Source organism: Mauremys reevesii, linkage group 1 (genome assembly GCF_016161935.1).
Source record: "Mauremys reevesii isolate NIE-2019 linkage group 1, ASM1616193v1, whole genome shotgun sequence".
NCBI classification, from domain to species: Eukaryota; Metazoa; Chordata; order Testudines; family Geoemydidae; genus Mauremys; species Mauremys reevesii.
In genome coordinates, this window is record NC_052623.1 from 191026925 (window position 1) to 191054625 (window position 27701).

Here is a 27701-nt window from a genome sequence, read left to right on the forward strand (position 1 = left end):
GGTTCAAATCTCAGCTTTGGAAATATAGAGGAATGTGGCTAAATTTTACAATTTATATTGATCCTGTACAGGAAACCCCACAAAATGAATGGGGTTTTCTATCTTGTTTAATGTATTAGACCAATTAACAACTAGTTCCAGTGTGGCTTATTATCTATTGTGAATTGTTATAATGTAGTTTCCAGATTGGTTTGGGCAAAGGAGGAGGAACCATTTCACTGACAGATTTTTTTTCTAAAATGGTGGCTGTAAGAATCTTCTCAGAGGTTGGAATAAATCATAGTGAGATGCATTAGGCCTTGTATTGATTGGGAAAACAAACCATGGTTGAAATTGTGTGATTTTCCCATGAGGCTAGATCACAATCAGTGAACATGTGCAAAAAGGCATTAACCTGTGTCTATAGTAGGGGCAAAGATGTAATTGTCATTTTATTATCTAACATCCTTAGGTCTTGTTTGATGATAACTCTTTTATCAATCTAGGCAAGGCTTTAGTGGACAGAGGTGGTTGAAGATGCATGATAAAAATGTATTTGCCCTATGAATGTTGCCTCCACTTAGTATTATATGGGGTAAATATATGTGGAGCTGCTATCCAGGTGATAAAATGCAAAACCATAGGATACATTTTAGAATGCCTTGGTTTTACAGCCTGATATCTCTTGAGCCAGCAGGGCTCAGGGATGGGAGTTTTGTTACACTCAGAATGGGAAATTTCCTCCCCTTTCCAGTGCAACCCAGACTCCTGGATAGTCAGGGAATGGCATGAGAAATTAGTCTGTAAAATCCTGACATTATTCGATGTAGAAAAGCTGTTTTCTGTTTAGTGGTAGACATTCAGAACTTTTTTTATTTCTCTCTCTCTCTCACACCTTGTTCAAAAGGACTCATAGTAACTAAGGCCTCAATTCAGCAAGTATTTAAGCACATTCTTAATTTTAAGCCTGTGCTTAAATCCATCTATATTCAGCAAAGCATGTCTGTACAAAACAGCTTTCAGCAGGGGGCCTAAGTCTTAACAGAAGGAGGGTTACAAAGCATGGTTCTGAAACAGTTTTTAAAACTCTCTTAACCAGTGCTGGAATAGTTTGTCTGTAACGTACACAGAATAAATAAAGCCCTGCTGTAAAGTTTTTGGCCCTACTCCTGCAAATATTTATGCAGATGCTTTGCTTGAAGCTCAAGAGTTGTCTCATGGGAGAGAAAGTGTCATACGTGCATGCATTGAAGTTAAGCACACAAGTGTTTGCATTTGCAGGCTTAATACCACAATTATCCTTGGGCTGACTTGCCTAACTCGCTGTTGGCTGTACTGCTTGCTGTGCTGTCAGTGAGCCTGAGTGTACTGAGTATGTTTGTGATGTGGGGTGCTTTTCTCAAAACTCCAGTTCCGGGAAGAATGTGATCATGTGACAACTTTAGCTTAAAAAAGGAGAGGAAGTTTATAGCCCTCATGTCTGCAGAAACGATTAATCACGTGAACGGTAAAACGCCTTGATGCCTAGGGGGCAAACAGAGAGATCACAATTATTGTTTTTAAAAATTGCGTGACCATGGGGCACCGGACACGATTTTTGAAGAGGCGGGGCTCACAGAATGGGCTCGACAGTAAATTCAGGCCACCCAAACTCTGATCTCAACCCAGCCCGCCACACGTGCACACACAGGCGAGGGCTTGTAAAACAAGCTGCGCGGCTCCTCCTCGCGTCTCCTCCCCTTTGCTAGGGGACAGCGGCAAGACACGTGGGTGCATTTTAAGCCAAGGCAGGGAGCGCCGGACTAACCCCCCGGGGGCCGCACCCTGCGCACGCTGCCTGAGTTTGTCTCCGACCCTTGGCTGAGGCTCAGTCGGGCCCCAGCAGCGGGAGGCCCCGAGGCCCCGTGACGGCCCCGGCCCAGCTGCGGAGGAAGCGCCGCGTGGAGCAGCCTCCCCCTGCCCGCCCGCCCCCCGTGACGGCCCGGCCCCGGGCCCCGCAGCGCGCCGGTAACTGCAGCGGCGGCTCCCCCGCTCCGGCAGCCACGTGGCGAGCAGCCCGGGCAGGAGCGGCGGGGCCCGGCCGGGACTTGGGCCTCTCGCTCTGGCTGCCCGCCCCGGCCCCGGGCCCGTCCCGCAGCTCCGGGGGCAGCGCCCTGCCCCCGCCGCGCTGCTGCTGCTGCTGCTGCAAACCCGCCCAGGCTGCAGCCCTCGGACAAGCGCTTCTGCCTCTGCCCCCTGCTGGCCCTGCCCCCATTGCCTGGCAGGCCGCGCTGGGCGGGCTCAAGGGGTGTCAATGCCCTTGTTCCCCTGTGTGCCCCCCCGCCCCTTCCTCCTCGCCCTGTTGCAGCTGGTGGTGGTGGGTGGAGGGCGCCTGGGGCACCAGTGGGCTTGGCAGGATGCGGTTTTTGTTGTTACTGTTGAGGGATAAGATCGATGTTTGTTTTAAAGCCTTTTCCCCGATGTAGTGTTTCACAGTTATGCAAAGGGATGAGCCGGCAGCATTTTAAAAACATTTGTATCAAGTTAAATTTTCACAGTTGTTGGAAATTGGGGGGAAGGGTCTGACAATTGTTTAATGACCATAGACCAGGAGTTCTCAGACTGGGGGGGTTGGGACCCCTCAGGAGGACCCCTCAGGTTATTACATGGGGGGGTCACGAGCTGTCAGCTTCCATCCCAAACTCCACTTTGCACCCAGCATTTATAATGGTGTTAAATATATAAAAAAGTGTTTTTAATTTATAAGGGGGAGGGGTCGCACTCAGAGGCTTGCTGTGTGAAAGGGGTCACCAGTGCAAAGTTTGAGAACCACTGCCATAGACATTGGGATTCAAAAAGTTAAACCTTTATAATTGCTAACGCACACACTGTCAGCTTCCTGTGTGGAAATGAAGTAAATAGCTTTCAGTTAAACTCTGATATGTTTTCAAGCAGCATTTTTCTGTAAATTCTGCCCATCTGTAAATTTCTGTAATGGATGGAAATTTGTTGCTGGTTTGTGTGTGTGTTCAGAGAAATTGATTTTTAGCTACCTTTACTGATAAAAATCTGCTATTTTCAAGCCTAGGCAGTAACCATTAAAATGTTCAGTTTAATGTGCAGGAGATAGAGAAGAGGGGAGTAAAGGATGAAGAATCCTCCCTGTTGAAGTGGTTGGGGTGGGGTAGAGGCTTTGCGCTGTTAAGCAACCAAACTATATGTAGACTGCATAATATCTTATATTGATAGCCACTTTGATCCCTTAAAGGTCCTGGAATACTAATGTGCTTCATACATACAGTACTACTAAAATGCAAGCCGCTCTGTGGCACAAGGCAGCAGCTAACTGGTGTTAGCCAAAAGGGCTCGTTTCCCCCCAGAGCTTACGTAATTACACCAAGGAGGCACGGAGAACAGGAAGATGAGTACCACACCCTTTATTGATCGGTCAGCTGAGCGGGTGCTCTGATCAGCTAGTGCCAGAAGAGAGAGACACCCTTTATGGCCAAGCGGCCTTCTTTTATAACCAGTAACAAACAACTTAGCCTACGTTCGTCTGTCATTTGGTTGACCTGTAGAACCTGTACATGTATCTGTTAGGGGATAATTGGGTACGCGGGATACATATATCATCTTGTGGGGGACACAAGATACATACAGCTGTTGAGGATACATTTGTCATTCTGAAGGGTACAGCTGTTGAGGATACATTTATCACGATAAGGGGGAGACAGGATACATCTATTGACCCTTTGTACTAAATACCTTGGAGACTTACATGGGAACACAGCTGCATACACTTGGGGAGCCAACATATACTTGGGGAGCCAAACAAAACTGATAAGCAATGCGCTGACATAGGCCTTTGTTCTATCTAGTCCTTGAAGCTTTCCAAGACTGGCACACAGTACAACAGTGTGGGGACGTTTCAGAACATCTATTTAAGTTTAATCTGAAACTCCACATTCACATTTGTGCATGAAATGTTGTTTATCTACCTTGCAAAGCTGAAGGCCTGAGGTGACCTTGCTGGGATTTGATCCAGTATCTTCAGGAGGCCAGGGTGTTCCAAATCCTGAGAGTGGGTGCCATCTGATTTTTTTGAATAAAAAAACTAGAATATGAAATTAATGATATACATTAGATGGATTAAAAACTGGTTAACTGATAGGTCTTAAAATGCAGTTGTAAATGGGGAATCATCACTGAGCGGGTGTGCTTCTAGAGGTTCCTGCAAGTATTGGTTCTTGGCCCTATGCAGTTTAACTTTTTTATCAATGACCTGGCAGAAAATATAAAATCATCACTGATAAACTTTTCAGATGACACAAGTTAGAGGAGTGATAAATAATGAAGAGGACAGGTCACTGGACAGCAGACCTTTAAGGGGTTGAGGGTGCGAGTCTGGGGTAGAGAGAGCTGTGGCTGGGCTCTGGGAGGGGATAAGTGTCTGAGCTGGGGGGAAGGGGATGTGAGTGTCTGGGCTGGGAGGGAAGGGGGTGTTACCTGTCTGGGCCAGGGAGGGTCCCATGGCTGTGCTCTGGTGGGGGGCGAGGGGTGTGTGTCTGGGCTGGGGGTAGTTGTGGCTGGGCTCTGGTGGGAAGGACTGTGAGTTTCTGGGCCGGAGGGGCTCTGAGCTGGCCTCTGGAGTACAGGGGGTGAAAATGTCTGGGCTGGGGAAGGCCTCATGGCTGGGCTCTGGTGGGGAAGGGGATGTGAATGTTTGGCTCCCTGGCTGGGCTCTGTGGGGCAGAGGCGAGAAACAGGAGCTGGGCTGTGCTAGGGGTTTCTTTAACTCTCTACACATGGGGGAATTTTGTGTGTATCTGTATTGTTACAGACATACTTGCTGACAGGTATTTTGAAAGAAATTACCAAAATAATTGAAACTGATATGATTATATAGTGTTATTTTGACAAATAAAATATGCAGAATTTTAAAATATTGTGCACAGAATTTTTATTTTTTTTTGATGCAGAATACAACCAGGAGTAATATTCAGGTCACTTCTATTTAGTTGCTCAAATCTTTGTTTATGAGCCTAAGTTTCTGCACTCTGGTTTGAAAATTTTGGCCTTAGATCATTGTTTGGCTTCAGTGATTTAATTTTCCTGCATTCAAAAATAATCAATGTAAAACTTTAGAACCTACAAGTCCTACTTCAACCAATCACTCAGAAAAACAAGTTTGGTTACAATTTTCAGGAGATAATGCTGCCCACGTCTTGTTTACAATGTCACCTGAAAGTGAGAACAGGGTTTCACATTGCACTGTTGTAGCCGGCATCGCAAGGTACATGCCAGATGTGCTAAAAATTCATGTGTCCCTTCATGCTTCAACCACCATTCCAGAAGATATGCGTCCATGCTGATGATGGGGTCTGCTCGATGACGATCCAAAGCAGAGCGGACCAACGCATGTTCATTTTTATTATCTGAGTCAGATGCCACCAGCAGAAGGTTGATTTTCGTTTTTGGTGGTTCAGGTTCTGTAGTTTCCGCATCAGAGTGTTGCTTTTTTAAGACATCTGAAAGCATGCTCCACACCTCGTCCCTGTAAGATTTTGGAAGGCACTTCAGATTCTTAAACCTTAGGTTGAGTGCTTTATCTATCCTTAGAAATCTCACATTGGTACCTTCTTTGCATTTTGTCAAATCTGCTGTGAAAGTGTTCTTAAAATGAACAACATGTGCTGGGTCATCATCCAAGACTGCTATAATATGAAATATATGGCAGAATGTGGGTAAAACAGAACAGAAGACCTACAATTCTCCCCCAAGGAGTTCAGTCACAAATTTAATTAATGCATTATTTTTTTAACGAGTATCATCAGCATGGAAGCATGTCCTCTGGAATGGTGACTGAAGCATGAAGGGGCATATGAATGTTAGCATATCTGGCACATAAATACCTTACAATGCCGGCTACAAAAGTGCCATGCGAATGCCTGTTTTCACTTTTAGGTGACATTATAAATAAGAAGCAGTCAGCAGTATCTCCCGTAAATGTAAACAAACTTGTTTGTCTTAGCAATTGGGCCAAGAAAAAGTAGACCAGAGTAGACTTGTAGGCTCTAAAGTTTTACACTGTTTTGTTTTTGAGTGCAGTTATGTAACAAAAAAATCTACATTTGTAAGTTACACTTTCACAATAAAGAGATTGCGATACAGTACTTGTATGGGGTGAATTGAAAAATACTATTTCTTTTTTACAGTGCATATATTTGTAATAAAAATAATATAAAGTGAGCACTGTACACTTTGTATTCTGTGTTGTAATTGAAATTGATATATTTGAAAATGTAGAAAAACATCCAAAAATATTAAACAATAGAATACTAACTGAAATTTATTAAACAGTGTGATTAATCAATTACTTTTTTTTAATCACAGTTAATTTTTTTGAGTTAATCGCGTGAGTTAACTGCTATTAATCGACAGACCTAGTTTACATTTAAAGTTTCCATTTAAAAACAGGTAAATGTGCCAAGAGGTTGGTGTGATTGGTATAGGTCTTAAAAGTACAGATACTTAAACTCATTTACATTTGTGTTATTGATGTATAGAAAAAATCAGTTGTAGATTTTAACATTTTCAGCATTTTTACTTCTCCCCAGTACACTATGTGCTACCTTTCAGCCTTTTGAAAGTGTTGCTGCAAACTTCCACCTGTTGAAGCAATGTGATGAATTGACTTTGTTTTACATAATGACACACAAGCTTTTTGTCTACCTAGAAGAGCAAAATAAACAAGTTTCAACTGTAAAATTACTAGTCTGTAATGAAAGGTTCCTAGTGACAGTATAAACCAGGGTGGATAGAAATCAATGATTTTTTTTAAAAAAACAAAAAAAAATTGGATTTTTTAAATTTAAATCAGATTTTTTTGATAAAATGCTTTTTGAGGACAAAACCTATCTAAAGATACATTATAGCTCAAAGATATCTCATCATGGAATAGGGATTATAAATTCTAATTCTATAGTATAAGACAATATATTCATGTAATGTTTAAGAAAAGTTTTGTAAATGAGTTCCAATAGTTCATGGATTAGGGACCCAGTTTTATGGGGTTCCACAGGCTTCCGTATAGATTATTTAGGTTAATCTTTTTATCTACTCAATGGGACTCAGTGCTCAGTCTAGAAGATACCATCAGAGATGCTTAGTTTTGCAGTTCTCAAATTGTGAATTTGTCTCTCCAGAAGTAACATGCTTGTTAACAGCAAAAATGTTTTTAAATAAATAATATATAGAGATGAGAAATAACAGACCTCAACTCTATTGTCTCTCTGCAAATTTGTGTACATAGTCAATCCCTTACCTCTCTCTAGAAGTGCAAAGTTTCAGAAAGTTAAATGAATAGAAGATTGTTGGGGTGGAATAGATCTGGATGAGGAGAAGAAGTTTGGAGATAAATGTGAGAAGCAAGGGACATATGCTTGTTTTGTTAAAATATTATATGTTTGCTGTTGAAGAAAAAAAATCCAGAATACTTAAAGTTGTTTTAGTTAAATAAAACAATTTAAATGTCTGTCTGGTGATGTTCTCCTAATATAGTATAGCAAGAAAATCCTTCAAATATTAACGATTAACCTATTGAATTGGAGATAGTTCACCTCCCAATGACTTCATAAATATCTGCTTCAATGACCTTTGGTAAATAAAATACCCAAACAATCATTAGTTTTACAGCTATATCAGAAAATGAATCTGAAAAGTTTTCAAAATAAATCACTGTTTAAAAATGTATAGGGTGTACCTTCTAAAAATGAAACCTGCATCTATCTATGAATTGTGAAGAATATGTAGAATGCACTTTTATGTAGAAATCCATGATTAAATCGAGTCTTCCTGACTAGTGATTTAAATCAAATCCACCCTGGTATAAACCACAAAGCTTGACTGTTTTGCACAAGATCAAGTGCAGCCTTACAATATATACGGTTACAGTGTATAATTCTGTAGTGGCAACAGAAAGGCCTTCCGTGTTAGTTTTAATGCTTTGTTAAGGCTAACGCCGATTTGATTCTTTCCAATGTAATTTTTTTCTCTTTTGTATATACTGAGTATTGCCAATGCCTAGCATTCACAAATGATAAGATTTTAAAAATTATAATTGCGTGTAACTTGCCTTTGAGTCATAATATTTTACCTTTGGGGGAAGCTGCTCATCCTAAATTCTTATGTGATGATCTCAGGTTCAAAGTGAAACAAACACAAATGCCTCCCAGTTTGCTACTCTGCTTACACTCTATCTCCTGAGGTGCTCCTGTTCTGTCCCCCACCCTGACTAAACAGGACAGCCAGTTACCCCGTTCACATCTTCTTCCATGTTCCCTCGCAGTCTTCTACTCCCTACACTCACTTGTCCTTCTTATTTCCTTCCCTTTTCCTTGACAGTCCCCTATCCATCACATTGTACTGCACGCTTCTCAGCGTGTACTTTATCCTCCCTGCCTCTTCCTGAACCCCCAATTCTTCATAGTTTCCTGTCATGTTTTCTAACACATTCATCTTCCCTGCTGCCCCTACAGTGTCATTCCAGCACCTCCATGTTCTGGCCCTCTAATGGTGGCTAAGAGGCCACCATCCTCCCTGAGGTCAGGCTGGCTTAATTTCCCTCACCTCCACTGGAAGCCATGGGAGGTGTTGGCCATGTTGCCAAGGTCAGTCTGTGACTTCAGTGCTGCTGACAAAAATTAGAAGTGGTGACCATTCTTTGGAAGGGCAAAACTGTGAGCTTTAAGGCAGTAATCAGAAATAAATGAGGAGCTAGTATCGCCAACCTGAGACAGCCAACAATCATAAATCAACCTGCCAGTTCCCCCCAAAATGTGAAGCCAGTTGCAGGATTGGGGCCTAAGTGAGCCACAGCTACCTGCAGAGGTCTCGGAATGGCTAAGTGTTCGTGAGAGGAATTGAGGTGCATGTGAATGTTCTCCCTTGTCCTTATGGAATGATTTGGAGGAGAGAGGGAGAATCTGAAAGGAGTTCTTCATGCAGTTCCCCTGCCCCAGGTTCTCGTATTAAAGCAAGAGGGGCTGGTCTGGGTATGTAACCCCTGTAGCTGATTTACTGTATTGTTTCTAGTTGCCTTACTTTCTTTATTAACTTAAACAGGAACATGTCCAAGAAAGGAGGGAAACAAACTGAAACAGGAAGGAAAGTACATGTACCATGTAAACGAGCAAAGGTGGAAGCATCTTGCCCTTCTTCACCTATGAACTATGACAGCCCAGACAGTGTCTTTGAAAGTTTGATCTTTCCCATCGAACAAGAGAAGTTCTTCAAGGAGTATTGGGAACAAAAGCCACTGCTTATTCAGAGAGATGACCCTTCAGTGGCTGCTTACTACCAGTCTCTCTTCCAGTTAATGGATTTGAAGGAGCTGTCCAGCCAGGGTTTATACTATGGAAGAGATGTTAATATCTGCAGATGCGTGAATGGAAAAAAGAAGGTTTTAAATAAAGATGGCAAAGTGAACTATATGCAGCTGAAGAGAGACTTTGATCAGAAAAAAGCAACGATACAGTTTCACCAGCCTCAGAGATTTAAGGTTAGATCTACTGTTGCCCATAGATTGTGGCTCATGTCCTGCTTATTATTTGTTTTTTGTAAACTATAAATGCTGCATATTACCTAGTTGCTGTCTTATTTGCCTCAGTCAGGCTGGATGCACAGTGTACCGTAGTGTATCACAATGTATTACTTTTATAAATGACACCAATTACTTTATAAATGAACTATCTGAATTAAAACACTGTTTTATACTTTGCTCTATGCACTATCCTTCCATGCTGTAGCAAGAGGCACATCAGCTGATCTAGGGTGTAAGAAGATTAGAACTCCTCCTTAAAAGCTTGTTTTGTTACCATCATTATAATTTAGGGAAAGATAAACACACACACTCAATTATTACCCATCTTTATTTTCTTCTTAAAGTTCACCACCCAGCCTTTCTTGTTATAGTTTCTGTGTGCAAGTGCAGGTTTTAATACTGGTTCTTTTGAGGCAAGGCAAGGTGTGAAATATTTCCAAAACACTCCACCTTCTGACAAACAAAACACTCTAGTATTGAATTACAGCATAGTTAGCAGGGGGCTGTCCATTTTAGCAACTGCTCACTCTGCTCTCTCTCTTTTGCTTGTCTTTTTCTTACTACTTTGGTGTTCATTGTGCACTGATTTAATCAGTAACCCAGGGAAAGAGAGGATGGTTCCACGTACAGTTTACAAAGGGATGAAATGTCAATACGCTGGGCTGGGTATTAGGCACAATTATGCCAATGTACAGTTTAATTTTGTATTGGCCTCTTGGGAGGTATACCTGTTAAAATTGTGCCCCAAATGTAATATCTTGCTTAGGCTATTTTTTATTTCACTGTAGTCTTGGGGTGCAGTGTCAAATTTGGCATTTGAAGATGGAGTGGATACTTCAGTCTAGAGCGTTAGTTGAATGCACATACATTGATAGCCCTCCTTGTATAAGGGTAGCTGGCAGGCATCTTCTGTTTCAGGCTATTTATCGATCCTAGACCCATATATGAGTGTAATTCCTTAAGCATGTCATGTCTGTCAGAGGTGGGTGATGGCAGCGTATTTTAGAACTCATTCATGCAATTATAAGAAGGGTTTAAAAGGAACTAGAGCAGTCATGGGAGGAACCTGCTTTGAGAACGTAAGGCAATAATAGAAGCACAGTTTGGATAACTGTAATGCCAAACCATAACTAAACTCAGCAATGTTGAGACATTCCATGTTTGGACTGTTTATTGGCATGTTGTGTGATTGGCATTAAGATTTGGCTTTACGATATGAGTTAGAGAAATTTCACGTGTGCATTGTATGTCTTTCTCCCCCCCCCCACCCCCCAGCAGAAGGGGTGTTTTGGTGGATGTATAGTGTAGCGTAACTGACCCTGGTGGGGAGCTATCATTAGGGTTTGAAACTTAAACCATCAGTGCTAAAAGCATGAAATTATATTAGTTGAACTAAAAGGCTTGGGGTAAAATTTTCACAAACACCTAAGGCATTTAGGGGCCCATGTCCTATTGACTGTAATCATGGGGTAAAAATCCTGGTTGGGGAAAAATGAATTTTTTTAAATGAAAAATATTTTTGTTGCTCTTTTGAAACATCTTGACCTGCTTTAAAACTGGTTACAAAAATGGGATTCATTTATTGTGTGAAAACTTTCATAAAACGTTCTTTTTTGTGGTTGAACAATCAAAATGCAGAAAAGTTTGCTGGGCTCTAGCTGGAAATTGTAAAAGACTCAAAACTGTCCTATGAACCAGCCACAAGGACCCGCATTCTCCTAGTGTGGCTTATATTTAGGATAACTGGGTAAGCTTGTATGTCTGTGTGTGTTTAGGGAGATAAGGTTGGCTTGAGTCTTTCCTTGTTTATAAAGGATTTGGAGGAAGGTGTGTGTGCGTGTGTCACACACACAGTGGTTTGACATGAATCTTTAACTGTAAACCAACAGGTTTTGGCAGTGGCAGTATAATAATTAGTATTCAACATATTTCACAGAGTAACACAGTGCTTTTACATTTCGGACATATTTAAAAGTATCTTCTAACATGTGTCTCTGCAAGTCTGATTTGAAAGCTAAAATATATTTTTTGGGCCTAAATAAGAAGGTAATTCCATAACACTGAAGACTAGACACTAGAAGTTCTAACCCCAAATATCTTTACATTATATTTGGGGGCATACCACTAAATATCCAGATGTTGATGCTAGGAAGGGTTGGAGTAGGTTGAGGGGGGGGAAAAAACAATGACCAGAGATTCTAGCCCAGTGTCATTAGAAGGGAGTGAATTATGGAAGAACTTACGTTGTTTTCTAAATGTGATTTGATTGTGTTGTATTTGGTATCTTTAGTAACAGGGCTGGGACCTTTTACTCTCCGTATGATCCTACGCTGTGTAATAGAAACACTATGTATATTGATTGCATTAAGATATTATTCACAGATTGACTGACTCTGGCTTCTTTGTCCCTCCCCTTAACCCTATTGTTTTTAGACTCTGTAGAAATGTAGAAATAATAGAGAAATGTAGAAATCTGTAGAAATAATAAAGAAGGGAAGGTACCTTCTACCTATTCTCCATAGCATTCAGGGCAGCATATCGCCTCCAGATTGGCAGCTGCCCTGAATGCTATTGGTAGCTTCACAGCTGATTTTGCTTGCTGTTCCCCACAGCATTCAGCATGGACATGTTCTAGTGAGGCAATTGGCATCCCTCTCTAGCAGGACTCCAAACTTGGGTTGTTTGGCAAACTCCCTTTACAGTTTCTCCTATCACTTAAGTTCCTTTGTGTCTGAAATCTGTGTGTACTGATACCATACTTAGAGCAATACATCAAACATTAATTTAAAAAAACAAACGCCACACTTGCTTTTAGCAGTGACATTTATTTGTGATAATTTCACTTGCTTTCTTTAAAGGATGAGTTGTGGAGGATCCAGGAGAAGCTGGAATGCTACTTTGGCTCTTTGGTTGGCTCCAATGTTTACATTACTCCTCCAGGGTCCCAGGGTCTGCCTCCCCACTACGATGATGTTGAGGTGAGAGAACAAGCTTGCAATCTGTAAATTTACAAGCAACTTTTTCAAGGGTGGAAGTGTGTTCACGTTATGGAAGTCATTAAATGGATCCATTTAATGGGGACAGGTTTATGCTCTCTCTAGGTATAGATTTGGTCAAAGTAACCTACAAGGATTTTTTCATTTTAAAGAAAAGATAGTGAGTAATGGTAATATCCTGTTAAATGTACTTTCCAGAACTGTTGTGTGGGATTTTTCAGTTGATGCCAACAAGCTTCCCAGCAGCCTTTATCTTTCAGTGTAGAAGTGTTACAGCTGCAGCGGTGGTGGTGATTTTAGAAAGTGACAATGTCGGGTCAAAAAAATCAATTAAAAACTTCCAAACCTACCTTTGTTACCAATAACACATCGAGGGCCTGATCCTGCGAGAGCCTGCTGACTTCAGGTGGAGTTGTAGGTGCCTAGCACTTCTTGGGGTCAGACCCTCCAATTATTAAAACTGTAAAAACATGGAAATCTTCTTTTCTTTGCAATTTCTTCAGCTTGTACAATAGAAATAGACTGGTCACACTCTGGTACTTGTGTAGTAGCACAGCACTACAGTGACTAGTTTGTAAATGCTACCAGGGAAAGACTTAAATCTAGACGTGTCTTTATTTTACTTTTTAAAAATAACAGAAACATTTATTACATTTTATTAAAAGACCAAAACCTGAAGTTTGAGACTTATGCTCCCGACTCTCTCTTCTTTTTGCCGTCATGTTTTAAAAATAAAGCAAATATTTTCTAGCTGGTTTTAGAAATATTACAAATAAAAGGCATAAATGTCTCATCATGAATTAGAGGTTGTTTTTATTTTATTTTTAATTTCACTTCAGATAAATGCATCTAGCAGTTTTGTTTGTTAAAGGAATTTTAGCTACACAGAAACATACTCTTCAGCTACCTAGCACATGAAGAATATACCTGTCATCTGTCTGCAAAGCCTTCTGATAGAATTCAGTGTCCCATTTGGAACTGTTACGCGACTGGGTATTTCACATGCTCTGTGTTCTTATGTGACTGGCAGAGAACTGTTTTTGAACTTTATAGAGCTCTGGGTGTCACCAGTAAGACCATCGCTTTGGCTTTTTTTGTCTTTGCTACCTATCTCCCTCACTTGGTCCCCTGGGTATTTTCAGAGTTCAAAATTTGAGCAGCTGGAGGTTTGAGGCGCAGCATGGCTTTTTGATACATATTGTCTTGTGGCCCTTTGCAGGTGTTTATCCTTCAGCTGGAAGGAGAGAAACACTGGCGTCTCTACAAACCTACTGTGCATTTAGCTCGAGAGTATAATGTTGAATCAGAGGATCGTATTGGGAATCCAACACATGAATTCATATTAAAGGTACTGGTATTTGCTGCACATGGCTTTCTTGGCTTTAGCTGTGAAATATATAGTGTAATAACTTTATTTTCTGATGCATTGTTTAAGAAGAATGCCCCGAATGTACAGTCAAACCTCGCAATAACGCGCCCCGCTATAACACGGAATCACATATAACGCGATCATAGGTTGGATCCCCTTTGAGGCAGATACAATTTAGATAATGTTTTCACAATACTGTACAGTACCAGTGGTCCCCAACACCACTGCAGGGGAGAGAAGCTGCAGCCCGCACCTGCTGGGGACAGAGAACTCCGAGGCTGCAGGCGCAAGTGCTCTCTGTCCCCAGCAGGCGCGGGCCGCAGCTTCTCTCTGGGTTCAAGAGGAGCCGCGGCCCCACACCTGCTGGGGACAGAGAGCACTTGCGCCCGCAGCCTCGGAGTTCTCTGTCCCCGGCAGGCGGGGGGCCGCGGCTCCTCTCCCCTGCTGGGCACTAGGCGGCACACATCAATGCACCGTGTTGGAGACCACTGACAAACTGACTGGCTTGAAACCCCGCTATACCGCGACCCTGCATTTAGCGCGATGGACGTTTTTGGACCCCAAATGTCACGTTATAGCGGGGTTTCACTGTATTTATAAAAATGACATTCAGAGCACTGGAAACAGTCTGGCATATAGGGCAGTCAGGTATCCTATAGGCAAACTGGAGAATTGGTCTGAAATCAACAAGATGAAATTCAGTAAAGACAAGTACAAAGTACTACACTTAAGAAGGAAAAATCAAACGTACAACTACAAAATGGGGAATGGCCTGCAAGGTGGTAGTATTGCAGAAAAGGATCTGTGGGCTACAGTGGATCACAAATTGAATATAAGTCGTCAGTGTGATGCAGTTGCAAAAAAGGTTGATATCGTTCTGGGGTATATTAACAGGGGTGTCATATGTAAGACATGGGAGATAATTGTTCTGCTCTAGTTGGCACTGGTGAGACTGCAGCTGGAGTATTTGTGTGGTGCCCCAAACTGGACACTTTAAGAAAGATGTGGACAAGCTGAAGAGAGTCCAGAGGAGAGTGATCCCCTACGTTGAGAACCCATGGTCCTCCTATTTCACAGTCCTTAATTTATAGCAACCTAATGTTGATAATGCACTTATGTATGAACCAGTTTTCCCTTAAAGACTTGGGCCGAAATCCTGCTTTGCCTTACTCATATAAGTAGTCTGTTGAAGTCAGTGGGTCTATCAAGTGAATAAGGCAAGCAGAATTTGGCCCTTAAAGTGTAGGTCAGCTCTGATGAGTGACTCTGAAACTGACTTCTTTCTACCCAACAGATCTGTTCCCCTTTTGTGTATTGTTGAGCATCTAGTAACTTTTATTCCCTAATCATCAAAATGATAGTCTAGAGAAAGGTAGATCAGGTAGGACAAATGATTAGCCATTGTTCCTTGTAATGTAAGGTCATGGATATGACCCCTGCAATTTGTCACATAAGGTTTCTTACCGTGCCTCAGGAAACCCATGATTTAGAAAAGCAAGATAGTTCAAAGTTATTAATAATGAATCATTCTTTAAAGAAGTAATAAACCAATGTTAGCATTCAGTTACAATCTCTTCTGTTGTAACTCTCCTGCGGGGAGCTGCCAACGGGGCTAACCCCTTCTGGAGAGTTAGGGTACGTCTATGCTACCCGCCGGATCGGCGGGTAGTGTTCGATGTATCAGGGATTGATTTATCGTGTCTTGTCTGGATGCGATAAATCGATCTGCTAATCGACGCCCGTACTCCACCTCGGCAGGAGGAGTAAGCGGAGTCGACGGGGGAGCCGCGGCAGTCGACTCGCTGCTGTGAGGACGGCCAGGTAAGTCAAACTAAGATACTTTGACTTTGTGAAGTTGCGTATCTTAGTTCAAACCCCCCCTGCTAGTGTAGCTCAGGCCTTAGATGCACTCCTTGTAGGAGGTGTTCCTCTCTAGGTGAGCTGGAACCTAAGTTGTTAACTCCACAAGTGGATCCTTTCTAGTTGTGATAGATAATCAAGACAATTTATTAATGGCAGAGGGAAGCTTGTTAAAAGGTAAGTGAATCACATTTACCTGTGACAAACCACAGCTCTTTATAAATGGACAAACATAAGTGATCTTCCTAAATCCTGTGAAATTCTGTAATTGGAGGATACCTTTAATTCACCTACTTGAAGAAGCCATTTGAAGAGTATTCACTTAAAATCTTTCTTTTTTTTTTTTTTTAAGCCCACTAATCTGCCTAAAGAGTGGTTTGAACCTGGCAATTAAATGAAATTTAAGATTAAAATTTATTTTGTGTTTTAACATAGTTATTTTATGACTCTCTCTTGGAATATGTTGTCCAGGTATTCAGAATTGAATGGGAGAAGCTGTAAATTTAGCTTTACTTGCAGTAGCAGTCACATATCTAATTATTCCTGAAATTGATTTTAAAGATAACCAAATTCTTGGCAGTGCTTACGTAACATTTGATCTTGGGAACTGAAGCGTGTAATTTGGTGGTGGCATATTCTTGCAGAGCTGTGCTGGGCCTGAAATATTTTTCTGTGATGAGTTTCTTTTAGTGGTGCAAATTTTTTCTTCATGGTTGTGTTCCTTTGTCTGTTCTCTGCTCCCTCATCTTTATTTTCTGTTATCGCCATTCCACTAAATTGCATCACTTTTTTAAAGAGCCCTTTCTTGCGAAGGTTGTTAAGACAGGAGGATGGGAGAGCCGGGGGAGGAAGGACGGGTGGTCATTTTGTTTAAGACCTGTTACTAGAACTGCTTAAACTGTGTTTAAAAATACATTAGTACCTAGCATAGATGGGTTTTATTAGCGTTGCTAGTTTTTCCCCCCCTTTCGAGGGTGTTAGGTTGGATCCAGATAGCATTTCACTTGTTTGTCGCTCTGTCACTGTCTCACTTTGTCAATGGGCTGGTCTCAGTCTCGTCTTAATTTTGTGTGTACCTAGTTTAATGTGCATATTAGTAAATTTTAATTTGCTTTGACTTCACAAATAATAAGGAAGAATTTAGTTCATCTCTTAGGCTCTCCAGCCTTAAGAGGTTCCCTTTCGTAGCTTAGCTATGTGGCATGTAAAGGAGGGTCTATTGTATTGCATGATTTTATATTCAGCTGTCAGCATTGCTATCTAGGGAGTCATTTCTTTATTTTGCTAACATTGCAGAAAAGTAGTTACCAAGAGACTCAAATACTTAATTTGTTTTTTCCTTCTGTTTTCTTTTAGCCAGGAGATTTGTTATACTTTCCAAGAGGAACTATCCACCAAGCTGACACTCCTCTGGGGGGATCATATTCTACTCACGTGACCATCAGCACCTACCAAAACAAGTAAGTATTCTTTACCATTTTCATAGCGTGGCTTCCTTGGACACAGTTTGGATAAATGCTAACGGTGACCTAAAATGTGTGTGTTTCAGAGAAGTGGTGCTATCTGTTGGCTAGAGCAAAGGCTTTGTAGTGGGGGCTCCTGGGTTCTGTTCCTTGTTCAGCCACTGAACTTGCTGTGTGACCCTGGGCAAATATCCTAGCTTTTGTGCCTCAGTTTCCCCATCAGTAATATGGGGATAATATTTTACCTGCCTCCCTTGCAGGGCTTTTGTGAAATTTATTTGTTTGTAAGGTGCTATGAAATCTTCTGATGAATGATACCATAGAAGTGCAACACTGTAATTAAATCTTAGCTGGTATTCATGTAGGAGTAATAAAGGTTTGTGAAAGCAAATCATTAGTTAAAAACATAGCAAGTAGGCTGCTTTTAACAGAATCATTTTTAATTACTTACTTATTACTTACCAACTGGGGACTTTAGGTGGACGATAAGGTGACAAGTACAAATTCAGTGTTGAATTTCATAGATTCTCTCACCAACTGGAAAGGTTATTGCACATTTCTTAATGCAGAGACTATTAAGCACATCAAGGCTGAGTTGTTAGTTTTTTTTTCTCCTATGCCGCCGCCATCAGGCACCCAAACTTCTCTTAGCTGCAAACTGTCCCTTTATCAAAATATCCTCATGCTTTTCATCTACCCCTTTCAGCCTTTTCCCCAGAGATCAACTTCCACCTCAACATTGTTTCCTACACCTTCCCCCTGCTGGTGCTTCTTCCCACTGGGGGATCGCTGCTCCCACCTAACCTGTTTCTCCACTGCTGGCCTCTGATTCAATGGTATGGGTGAGGAATCAGATGTGGGAAGGATTTCTAGCAGTAGGGGTGCCTCATCCTGCCTTTATTCCAAAGCAACACATACCTAATATACTAGGTTTCATAGCTGCTGGAAAACCTGCTGGATCCTGGAGTAACATTCCTACTTGAGTCACTGGAGACCCTGTAAAATGACCAGCATTCAGATTTTCTCCACTTGGTTCATGTTCTAAAGCAGGGGTCAGCAACCTTTTCAGAAGTGGTGTGCTGAGTCTTCATTTATTCACTCTGATTTAAGGTTTCGTGTGCCGGTAATACACTTTAACGTTTTTAGAAGGTCTCTTTCTATAAGTCTATAATATATAACTGAACTATTGATGTATGTAAAGTAAATAAGGTTTCAAAATGTTTAAGAAGCTTCATTTAAAATGCAGAGCCTCCCAGACTGGTGGCCAGGACCCGGGCAGTGTGAGTGCCACTGAAAATCAGCTCGTGTGCCACCTTTGGCACATGTGCCATAGGTTGCCTATCCCTGTTCTAAAGGTTGAGATGAAATGGCTTTGAGCAGAGGACATGTCTCTCCCATACAGTAGCTGAATCTTTACTGATTTACGGTGGGATTCAGTTTTGGTATCAAAAGTTATTTTACAGTGCGTTTGCTGCTTGTATTATGGAGAGGCAGCATTAGAACCATACTTCCCGACCTGCTTTTGGCCTAGCAGAACTCATGCTGTCTTGTCATGGTGCAGATTTTGCTGAGTAAGTTCACTGCTTTATGGATCCACTTGCAGTGATCAGTTTTTATGATCAGAAGAGAAATTGCTCAAGTCCTTACAACTATTATTATATCTGTCAAATAGTATTGAAAGAGGAGGATTTACACTAGATTGCATCAGATCCTCGTTACATAATTGCTGAAGGCCCGAGAGGCTGGTGTTGAGTGAACATAATCCATCAGCTATGGCGTAAGGCAGTGCCAGCTCACTGAGTTACTTGAGAAGCAGTACCATCAAGGAGCATGTTCCCTAGAGTGTTCTGAGACTGGGCAAGAGGCGAGAAGCGTGCTGTTCCTTTAACGGGAAAAGTATGACCTAGTACTTATCCATGCTCGTCAGGCTAATGGTAACAAGATAGAAGCTTCCTTCACATTCTCTTAAGAATCCCAGGCAGCATGGGCAGCCATCTTAGGAAAAGCTGCTACTTTGTATTTCTCATGCCTGGGGGGTAAAGCACAGTGATGAGACTGATTATAAATATCAGCAATGTGTGGTACATGCTGTTTGTTTTGGGGAAGATTTCCAAGTGCTCTTAAAATGCAACAGTCATCATAGTCGTCTTTTGTGCTCTTCCTTGGCATCATGATCAGTGTCTCCTGTAAGCGTTGTTTTCCTTGGCTGAGTGACTGAGGGCAATGGAATGAATGTGATGTTTACTTGCAGTCTGAGCTTGTGTTCCACTGACTTCACAGAGGAACAGCAGGATGGGGGTTTGATTATGTAGGCAGTTTAATATGGCTGGGTGTCTGCATTCATCAAGTAATATGTATACCCAAGAAGTGGATATGCAGAATTCTAAATACACGGCCAGCTGTAGTGGTGGTGCACTCTAAACATATATCACACACAAACAACTGTTACAAGAACACCTAAGCTTGCAAAGTTAAGCACTAAAAGGAAATGCCAGAATTGAGATTCTTGTACAACCTTAACTTGCCCCCTTGTGCCTGTGCCTCAATCTGTGCCCAGCCAGTGCCAGTCTCTGCCCTTCCACCCCCACAAACTAAACTCCCAGTCAGTTTTTCTTCCTCTTCTTCTCAATTCCCAGGCCCACCTCTGGTCCCCTCTGCATTTGAATCACACTGCTTCTTCCTTCCCACTGCCTGGAGGTGGGGAACCACTGAAAGCACAGGAGAGAGTCTCCTTGCTCTCAGTTTTGGTGGCAGGCTCTATCGCAGAGCAGCAATTACAGGAAGAATCTGCCTTTGCCCCTTTAGACTTGGGCTGAAGCATGCTTAGTTGCTCTATGGGGACCATGCATGTGTAGCCCGGTCACACTAGGAGCTGTGAGGGGAGGGGGTGTGCTCTATGAAGATAGAATCTTAGGAGATTTTAGCTGCTGAAGTCCAAGAAGTTTCCGCTGAGCATGTACAAAAGGGAGAAAAAGATGGTAAACTTTTCTGAATCAGAGGTGGTGGCATTATTATTTATGTATCACTTGTATTACAGTGCCTAGAGCAGTGGTCCCCAAACTGTGGGGTGCGCCCCCCAAGGTGGACACAGAGGAACATCTGGGTGGTGGGGCCCCAGCCAGCCCCTACGAGGGGGCGGGGAGGGAGCGCCACCCAGCCCCAGCTCGGCTTCAGCCCCTGGCCACGTCCCTGCTCCCAGCCATGCCTTAGCTGCCGGCCCCTGCTCCTGACCTCCACTCCCAGCCTCGGCTCTGTTCCTGGCCCAGCGGGGGGAGAAGGGCAGGGAGAGGAGAGTTTAGCTCTCAGAGTGCAGTGGGAGATGGCAGCCATTGTGAACGAATTGTGGAATTTTCTGAGGATGATTATTCATCAGCCTCTGAAGCAAAAACTTTTCAGCTGTGGGAAATAACGGCAAAAAATTACCATTAATCCTAAAACAAAATTTTCAGATGTAGCCACTGCATAATGGTTCAGTGATTTTTGGAAAGCTAGTCTGCATTATTTTGTTATGACCACTGGAGTCAAAGGTCTGACGTTGTGCTCAATTTCTTAAAGTTTTCAATTTAATTTTAACTCATATACAGTAATGGATTTGTGGATTTATTTGTAAAGTCTCCATACCCAAAGAGTAAGTGCAGTAAAGTTGGGAAGGATACCCTGTATTGTTCAGACATAACTAAGAATCCTTAGCTTTAAGTGCAAATCTAAACTCAACATTAACAAGCTGTGACCAATGCTAATAAAGAGAATCTTGCTTTATCCAAGTTAGCTATACATAGCTTCCACTCTATGTAGACGAGAAGCAGCTTAGATAGTCTCTTTGAGCCTTATTTCGGTGTCACCATTTCAGTTGTTTTTGTTTCCCTCCACCCTGCAGTTCTTGGGGAGATTTCTTGTTAGATGCGATTCCTGGGCTCGTCTTTGGTACAGCGAAGGAAGATGTGGATCTACGGACAAGTATACCAAGGCAACTACTGATGGTAAAGAGATGAGATTGTGAGGGGAAATGTAGCATGAATTTCTGTATGTTAAAGAAATGTTCAGGAGAATGCAACTCAATGCAGCTCTTTTGGGGGCGGGGAGAGAGAGAGCTCAGTGGTTTGAGCATTGGCCTGCTAAACCCAGGGTTGTGAGTTCAATCCTTGAGTGGGTCATTTACAGATTTAGGGCAAAAATCTATCTGGGGGTTGGTCCTGCTTTTAGCAGGGGGTTGGACTAGATGACCTCCTGAGGTCCCTTCCAACCCTGATATTCTGTGATTCCATGATAGCCCTATTGACATGTTGGCCCCATCATGTAGTACCAAAACCACCTCCTTTTGAGGTTTGCAGTTCACCTCCGTTTTCAACCCCAAGGAATAGGCCTCCCACAAGCCATGTCCAGGTTGTTGAACTGCCCTCTCTACATATCCAACGTGCTCCCAGGCTCCGACGCTTTCCTCTCAGTCGTGGTGTTGTTTTGGGGTCCCTCTCAGGTGCCACTTCCTTCTGGCGGAATTCTTAGTGATGCTAAGACTTGTTTTCACTACCGGGGTAAGTTGACCTAAGTTACGCTACTCCATCTAGGTGAATAACTTGATTTACCCCGGTGTCCTAACTGTGCTGCGTCAATGGGAGATGCTCTCTAGCTGACTTACCTTACTCTTCTTGGGGAGCTGGAGTACTGGTGGGTTGACTGGAGAATTCTCTGCCATTGATTTTTTTCACTTTTTCATGGAGAAAAAACAGTTCCAAGGGATACTGACAGCCCCACACGTGAGCACTCTCCTCATGCAACTTCAGAGACTCCACACAGTAGCATGGTTCCCAGCATCTGTAATGCTTTGAGGATTTTGACCCATCCCTTCTCTAGTGAATTAGGATTGTCTCTGTGTGTTCAGCAGGTGGATATAGCTGACTCAACAAGGAGATTAAGCAGCTTTCTGAGAAGTCTTGCAGACCGGCTGGAAAACACCAAAGAACTGAGATCCTCTGACATGAAGAAGGATTTCATCATGAACCGATTACCGCCTTTCTTGGGGAACAGCTCTGATCCCTTGGCTCCAGGTGGCATTTAAGTTTACTCTTGATTCCCTTGGTGGGGGATTATGATTACTATCTGTATTGTGGGAGCATTAGAGGCCTCCATATGGGAGCAACTCCCCATTCTGGTAAACACTTTGTGTGCACACCAAATGCAGTCCTTGTATGTAAGGCAAGAGACAACCGGTGGATACGGAAGACAGATGGGAGCACAAGGTAGCAATGAGATGGTTATAATTAGTGTAATGAGCTCTGATGACAGCATATCAGCTGCCTAACCATGGCACCTGACTTGGCACTGGAGGAAATTTCTGAAGCTTTGCAGCAAGTGCTGTCAAGTGATTAGATCACAGGGATTCTACCAGTCCTTCCTACCCCTTGCTCTGCTACTGACTGTGTGTGTGAATCCTGGCAGGTCATTTTATCTGTGCTCCAGTTTCAGTGTAGCCTTCTGTAAAATGGGGCAAATACCTAACCTTCCTGAAAGGAGGGATGCTGTGAGGCTTCACTAATGTCTGTTGTTGAACTGCTTTGAGATCCATGCGTTAAAGGTGCTGATTGGGGCAAAGTGATAATAGTACATTGAATTTTGAACTCAATACTTTAAAATGAGTGAAGCAAATGTTTAATGTTGTGTTTGATTGTTAGAATTACATATTTACTCTGAGTGCATATTGCTTTAACTGGTGGAGGTTGTTGCTAATATGCCAATTTGCTGTTGTAGCTATTTGCATCTGACGAATCTGAAAGAATGCCCTTTCCTCCTGAGAATAAGCAGAAGTCAAAAGTAGAGCTATTCATGCCTAGACTTTTTTCTTCCTGTAGTTTACCAAAGCTTAACAAAATTCTCAGCAAAGATTGGTTTGGTTTCCTTCTTTTCTGAAGGACAGTATGTTTTTCTCTTAGGTGGAAAATTACCAAAATTAGACAGCAAAATCAGATTGCGGTTTAAAGATCATGCCATAATTACAGTGGAACCTGATCAAGACAATTCTGTAAGTACAATGAAACTGCCTCCATAGATGCTTGCTGCTTTGTTGTGCTGTCCTGGACTATTTGTAGGAGTGTTTGTTTAGTTACCCAGCATCTGATTAGGATTTGTCATGAGATGTCAGTGATGTAATGCAATTTTGTTCTATAATGTATTGTTTTCGTTTTGAAGTTCTACCAAGTAGAATTACTCTGGGATTTTGTGTATCATACACAGAGCTTTCACCAGGAATTGGCTAATGGCCTTAGATCCAGAAAAAGCCTGGTACTATATACTCAGATAGCTCTTGCTTCTCTCTGGCAAAGGGGATTTGCTTTTGAAACACATTCTTTTCAAGAGAGGACATTAAATAGGATTTAAAGTCACTTCACCTCTTTGTGTTTCAGTTTCCCCCTAGCTAAAATGGAGAGAGAGTGATCCTTACCACCTTTGTAAAGAGCTTTGAGATCTACTTATGAAAAGCACTATGTAACAGCTAGGTCATATTATTTGTTTAAGATCTTGTGCAAGAGGGTGCAGCTCTGTTGACTTCAGTGGGGCAGCCATGGCCTGCATTATGATTGTAAGTAACCCTCTGTCTCTCTGTTACCCTTGGACCTGCCATACTGGCTGTGGGTACTGAGTTGTTCCATGGAGGAGATGGTAACGTCATGGTCTCTGATGAGTACTCTTGACACAATGTAAACCAAGGCCTGCTGGCAGAGGTTTTTTCGGAGGGGAAGGGGTTTAGTGGAGAAAGGATCTAGATTGACAGTCGTAGAAACTAGTCTTCTGTCTACAGGCAGTACGAGCTTCCTTGCCTTGGCAAGCCGTGCTTGGATTGGAGGGTTTACCCTTAGGAGTCAGAAGGCAGCTGACTCTCTGTCACAGAAACTACTACTTGCAATTGGCAGACAATTGCCCCCCAGAATCTGACCAAAGGCCTGGAATTTGTGAGATAGTAACAAATTCAGATCACTGCTGGCCTAGGCCCACTTTGGGCCTGTGATGTAGACAAGATACGTATCCTAACAAGCCATCCTGTCCTTTATGAAGGCCCTGCAGGATGTGTACCCTGAAGGAAAGTCCACGTTGTAAATGCCATAACTTAAGTTCCATTCTGTTGTCTTAACCTATTGATGGCTTTAGTTATGGAGGCTGTATCTACACACGGTCAAGGGGATACTAGATGCCTGCCCCCATACACATCTGGTCAGCATTGTAGGCTGAAAAATAAAAGTCTCTGAAAGTCACTTCAAGACTAGCATTCTGCAGCCTCATCTCCACTAAAGCAGGTGGCACCTGGACTAAGGTGGGTAGTAAGAGTTCCTGGGTTAGTCTTAAAATGAGCTGCTTAAGTAAGGAGGTGATTCGATGTGATCAAAGCAATTAACTTACCATGTCTTGTGTGATAATGGTTTTCCTCCTGCTGTCTTTTAGGATGAGCTTCGCAAAGAGATGGTTTATGTCTATCACTCTTTAAAGAACAGGAGAGAGAGGCACATGATGGGGAATGAGGATGATGACACTAGTGAAGAAGGGATATCTGAGGTTTGTTGTTTATTCTTAGATGTGCCCATCAGTGCTTAGCATGCCCCATAACCAGCCCTAAATGTATAACAGAGCGGACTGTACTCCTGCAACAAAGGGAAAGGAATCTCTACAGCTTCTCATGTTTAAATTGTTGTTTCCCCAATTTAGGCTTCATGTAGATTTGTTCTGCAGGGCTTAATTCACTTGCTTTTTAGTCAAGATGTGCTGGAAGGTTAGCAGAAACTCATTGCTTTTCTCACTCCCCCTTCTATGCGCTCTGCTGCCCTCTCTGTCAAGACTAGTCGGACGTGAGGGGAAGGGGCAGAAGCCAAGTGAGGGCACACTGCACCCAATTCTAAAAACCAGCCAGAATAGCTGGATGTTTCTACCAGCTATTTCACTGCTGTTTGTTTTAACACTAAAACAATGAGGAGTTTGGTGGCATCTTACAGACTAACAGATTTATTCGGGCATAAGCTTTCGTGGATATGCCCAAATAAATCTGTTAGTCCGTATCCACAAAAACAACTAGGAGTTTGGTGGCATCTTAAAGACTAACACAGCTACCCCTCTGATACTTGTTTTAACACTGGTAACATTTCAAATGTTCACCAGTAGGTTCCACAGTCAACACCTTACTGAGTTAAATAGCAGTGTTCCACCCACAGGTCTTCGTTTCTCTGTCGTTTGCAGATTCTGGCAGTGCCGTTCAAAAGGGTTTACCCTGGGCAACAGAGATAGTCAGTTTTGTTTTTTGTTCACAGAACGTAAGAGGTTATTTGGAGACCAGACAGTGTGTTGGCTCAGTCTGACCCCTGCACTTCACATGCTATGTGATTTTTAAAACTCATGCAATAATTAAGTTATGGGCCAACAGAGAGTAAAAAAAACCATAATCTAAACTTCATGAAGCTCTCTTCCTTTAGACAGCCTGTGATTGGTGCTTTTATTGCTATGCCTGAAGGGATCCTCCCTTTCTTGCTCAGGACAATGTTGATGACTTCAACAGTGTGACTAGCCTTCGCTTCATCTGGGATCATGTATATTTTACTGAGCAGAGTGTCAATGCCTCTGGGATGTGTCCGAATGTCTGATTAACATAAATCTGAACCAACTAAAGCTTTGACCTGAAAGAGTTGAGAATGCAGGATTCCTCAAAAACAGTTATGCTCTACAAAATATTTAGAGGCAAAAGATATTGTAGGCTATTTGTCTAGCACTTGTTTTTTGGTTTGGTAATTGGAACCAGGCTTTACATATGCCCTCATAACTCTTGTACGTGGGTTGTAAACTTAAATTTTGCTGTGCCACCTCAAATAGTCTCACTTTGATTGGCATTTTAATGTAATAACACAGGCCCTGTTTATACTACAGAAATTTGGTGTGCTTGACTGTTATCTCCTGCATTTGTAGCAAACCGGGTGTCTACGCTCACGATTTCTTCCCTGGCACACAGATATCCTGGACTGGGTTTGGGATTAGACTTCATGTAGGCAAGTCTAATCATCGTGTGGGTGGGTCTAAGGCAAGGCCTGGCGCAAATCCCACAATGCACCTGACCTTGCTGCAGTGAGGACTCCGAGTAGAACAGGGTCACAGCAAAGCCCCTCTCATATATCAAGTAGCACCATGGTATGGAGTTCCCAACCCATGCCTGCTGATGGCTGATACATCCCTTGAGACCTCCATTGCAGGGGCCAAATGCTGGATTACACAGAGAAAAGAGGAAAAAACACCAAGAAACAAATGACAAGAATGAAAGTGAAGCACTCTCTCTCCCTGTGCACTCAGCCTAAGGGAGGATGTGGTCAATGGAAAAACCCTCAGGCCCATGACATCTATGTGAGCACTGGTTGTGGCTACTGCACACTACCTGCACGTGGTCTTTAAAGTAGGCAGTGGTGCAGCCCAAAAATATGAATGAGGTAAATGTATGTGACACCCCCCCCCCAGAGTCACTATGCTCCTTTCATCAGGGAGCTATGTACAGGGGACGATAATCCAGATGTTAGCACATGCTTCATCTTCCCAGAACAGGATACCTACTGTGGATGCTCTGCACTGTTGGTGTTTACGCTTGCATCACATCAGTGTAGGCTATGATGGAATAACTCTCTAGTGCAATGTGTTAAAACACATATGGTGTTGTGGGAGAGACTTTGTAAAATATCTGCATTTTGTTTCAATTAGGCCTTAATTCTACCCGTGTCTGATTTGTGTGTGTGGTAATTTCCTTTTTAGACTCATGGATTACGTTTTCCTTTATCTCACATGGATGCATTGAAGCAAATCTGGAGAAGTGCTACTGTCGATGTTAAGGAACTGAGCCTTAAATCAGATGCAGAGAAAGAGAACTTTGTGTTATCACTCTGGGCTGAATGTCTCATTGAGGTAATCTGAGTCTTTCAAAAAATCATCCATGTTCCTGGAGCCTAACATTTCATCCTTGGAGTATGTACTGACAAAGGACCATCTGATTCCTCCTCTTCTATGGAGCTGCCGCCTTGTATTGACAGCAAAGTAAAAAAATGGTACTGTCTAGTGCTGTATTTCTTTTTTAAAGAGGCTTCACAATCACCCTCTTCTGCCTGCCTTAGGGAAATGAAATCTTAAATGTAAAATGAGGATAATGTAGGCAGCGGGACACAGTAAGTGTAGCAGGAAAGGAGAAGAATCGGTCAAAAATTGTAATATCACAGCAAGTGCAGACTGAGTAGTGAAGCCTACATGTAGCAAACTTCACCTTTTTAAAGTTAAAATTCTGTAAAAGGCCTTTGTAAAGGCCTAAATATGTGCCCTCTTGGAAGGAGTGGGTCTATCTCACTCCTGCTAACAATCAAAAGAACTATTTTAATATAAAGTGAGTAATTCCTTTGTGACAGTTTGTTTGGTAAGAGTCCCTGCAGTTTAGCACCATGAGTCTTGCTTTA

The 27701-nt window shown here is 42.4% G+C and overlaps 1 protein-coding gene across 3 annotated transcripts; it reads left to right on the top strand.

Moving 5' to 3' along the window:
* Positions 1 to 1649: 1649 nt before the first annotated feature.
* RIOX2 (ribosomal oxygenase 2) lies at positions 1650 to 27310 on the top strand. 3 transcript variants are annotated; one of them, XM_039521857.1, is made up of 10 exons: positions 1650 to 1986; positions 9082 to 9517; positions 12418 to 12537; positions 13775 to 13903; positions 17141 to 17244; positions 21125 to 21227; positions 22127 to 22292; positions 23175 to 23263; positions 23758 to 23821; positions 24679 to 24789. In XM_039521857.1, the coding sequence occupies exons 2-9, from the start codon at positions 9086 to 9088 to the stop codon at positions 23785 to 23787; spliced, it is 1173 nt and encodes a 390-aa protein (XP_039377791.1). In that variant the 5' UTR covers positions 1650 to 1986; positions 9082 to 9085; the 3' UTR covers positions 23788 to 23821; positions 24679 to 24789. The 3 variants fall into 3 exon arrangements, with proteins under 3 accessions (XP_039377791.1, XP_039377781.1, XP_039377780.1); XM_039521847.1 differs by lacking the exon at positions 23758 to 23821 and adding an exon at positions 27013 to 27310 and having other exon boundaries at positions 1651 to 1986; positions 22130 to 22292; XM_039521846.1 differs by lacking the exon at positions 23758 to 23821 and adding an exon at positions 27013 to 27310 and having other exon boundaries at positions 1654 to 1986.
* Positions 27311 to 27701: the final 391 nt, after the last annotated feature.

Bases quoted from the DNA above. Each gene is read 5' to 3' on its own strand.
- RIOX2 (XM_039521846.1), top strand. From the start codon at position 9,086: ATGTCCAAGAAAGGAGGGAAACAAACTGAAACAGGAAGGAAAGTACAT. The intron at 12,538-13,774 runs GTGAGAGAACAA...GGCCCTTTGCAG, and splicing joins CCCACTACGATGATGTTGAG to GTGTTTATCCTTCAGCTGGA. The intron at 21,228-22,126 runs GTAAAGAGATGA...CTGTGTGTTCAG, and splicing joins TACCAAGGCAACTACTGATG to CAGGTGGATATAGCTGACTC.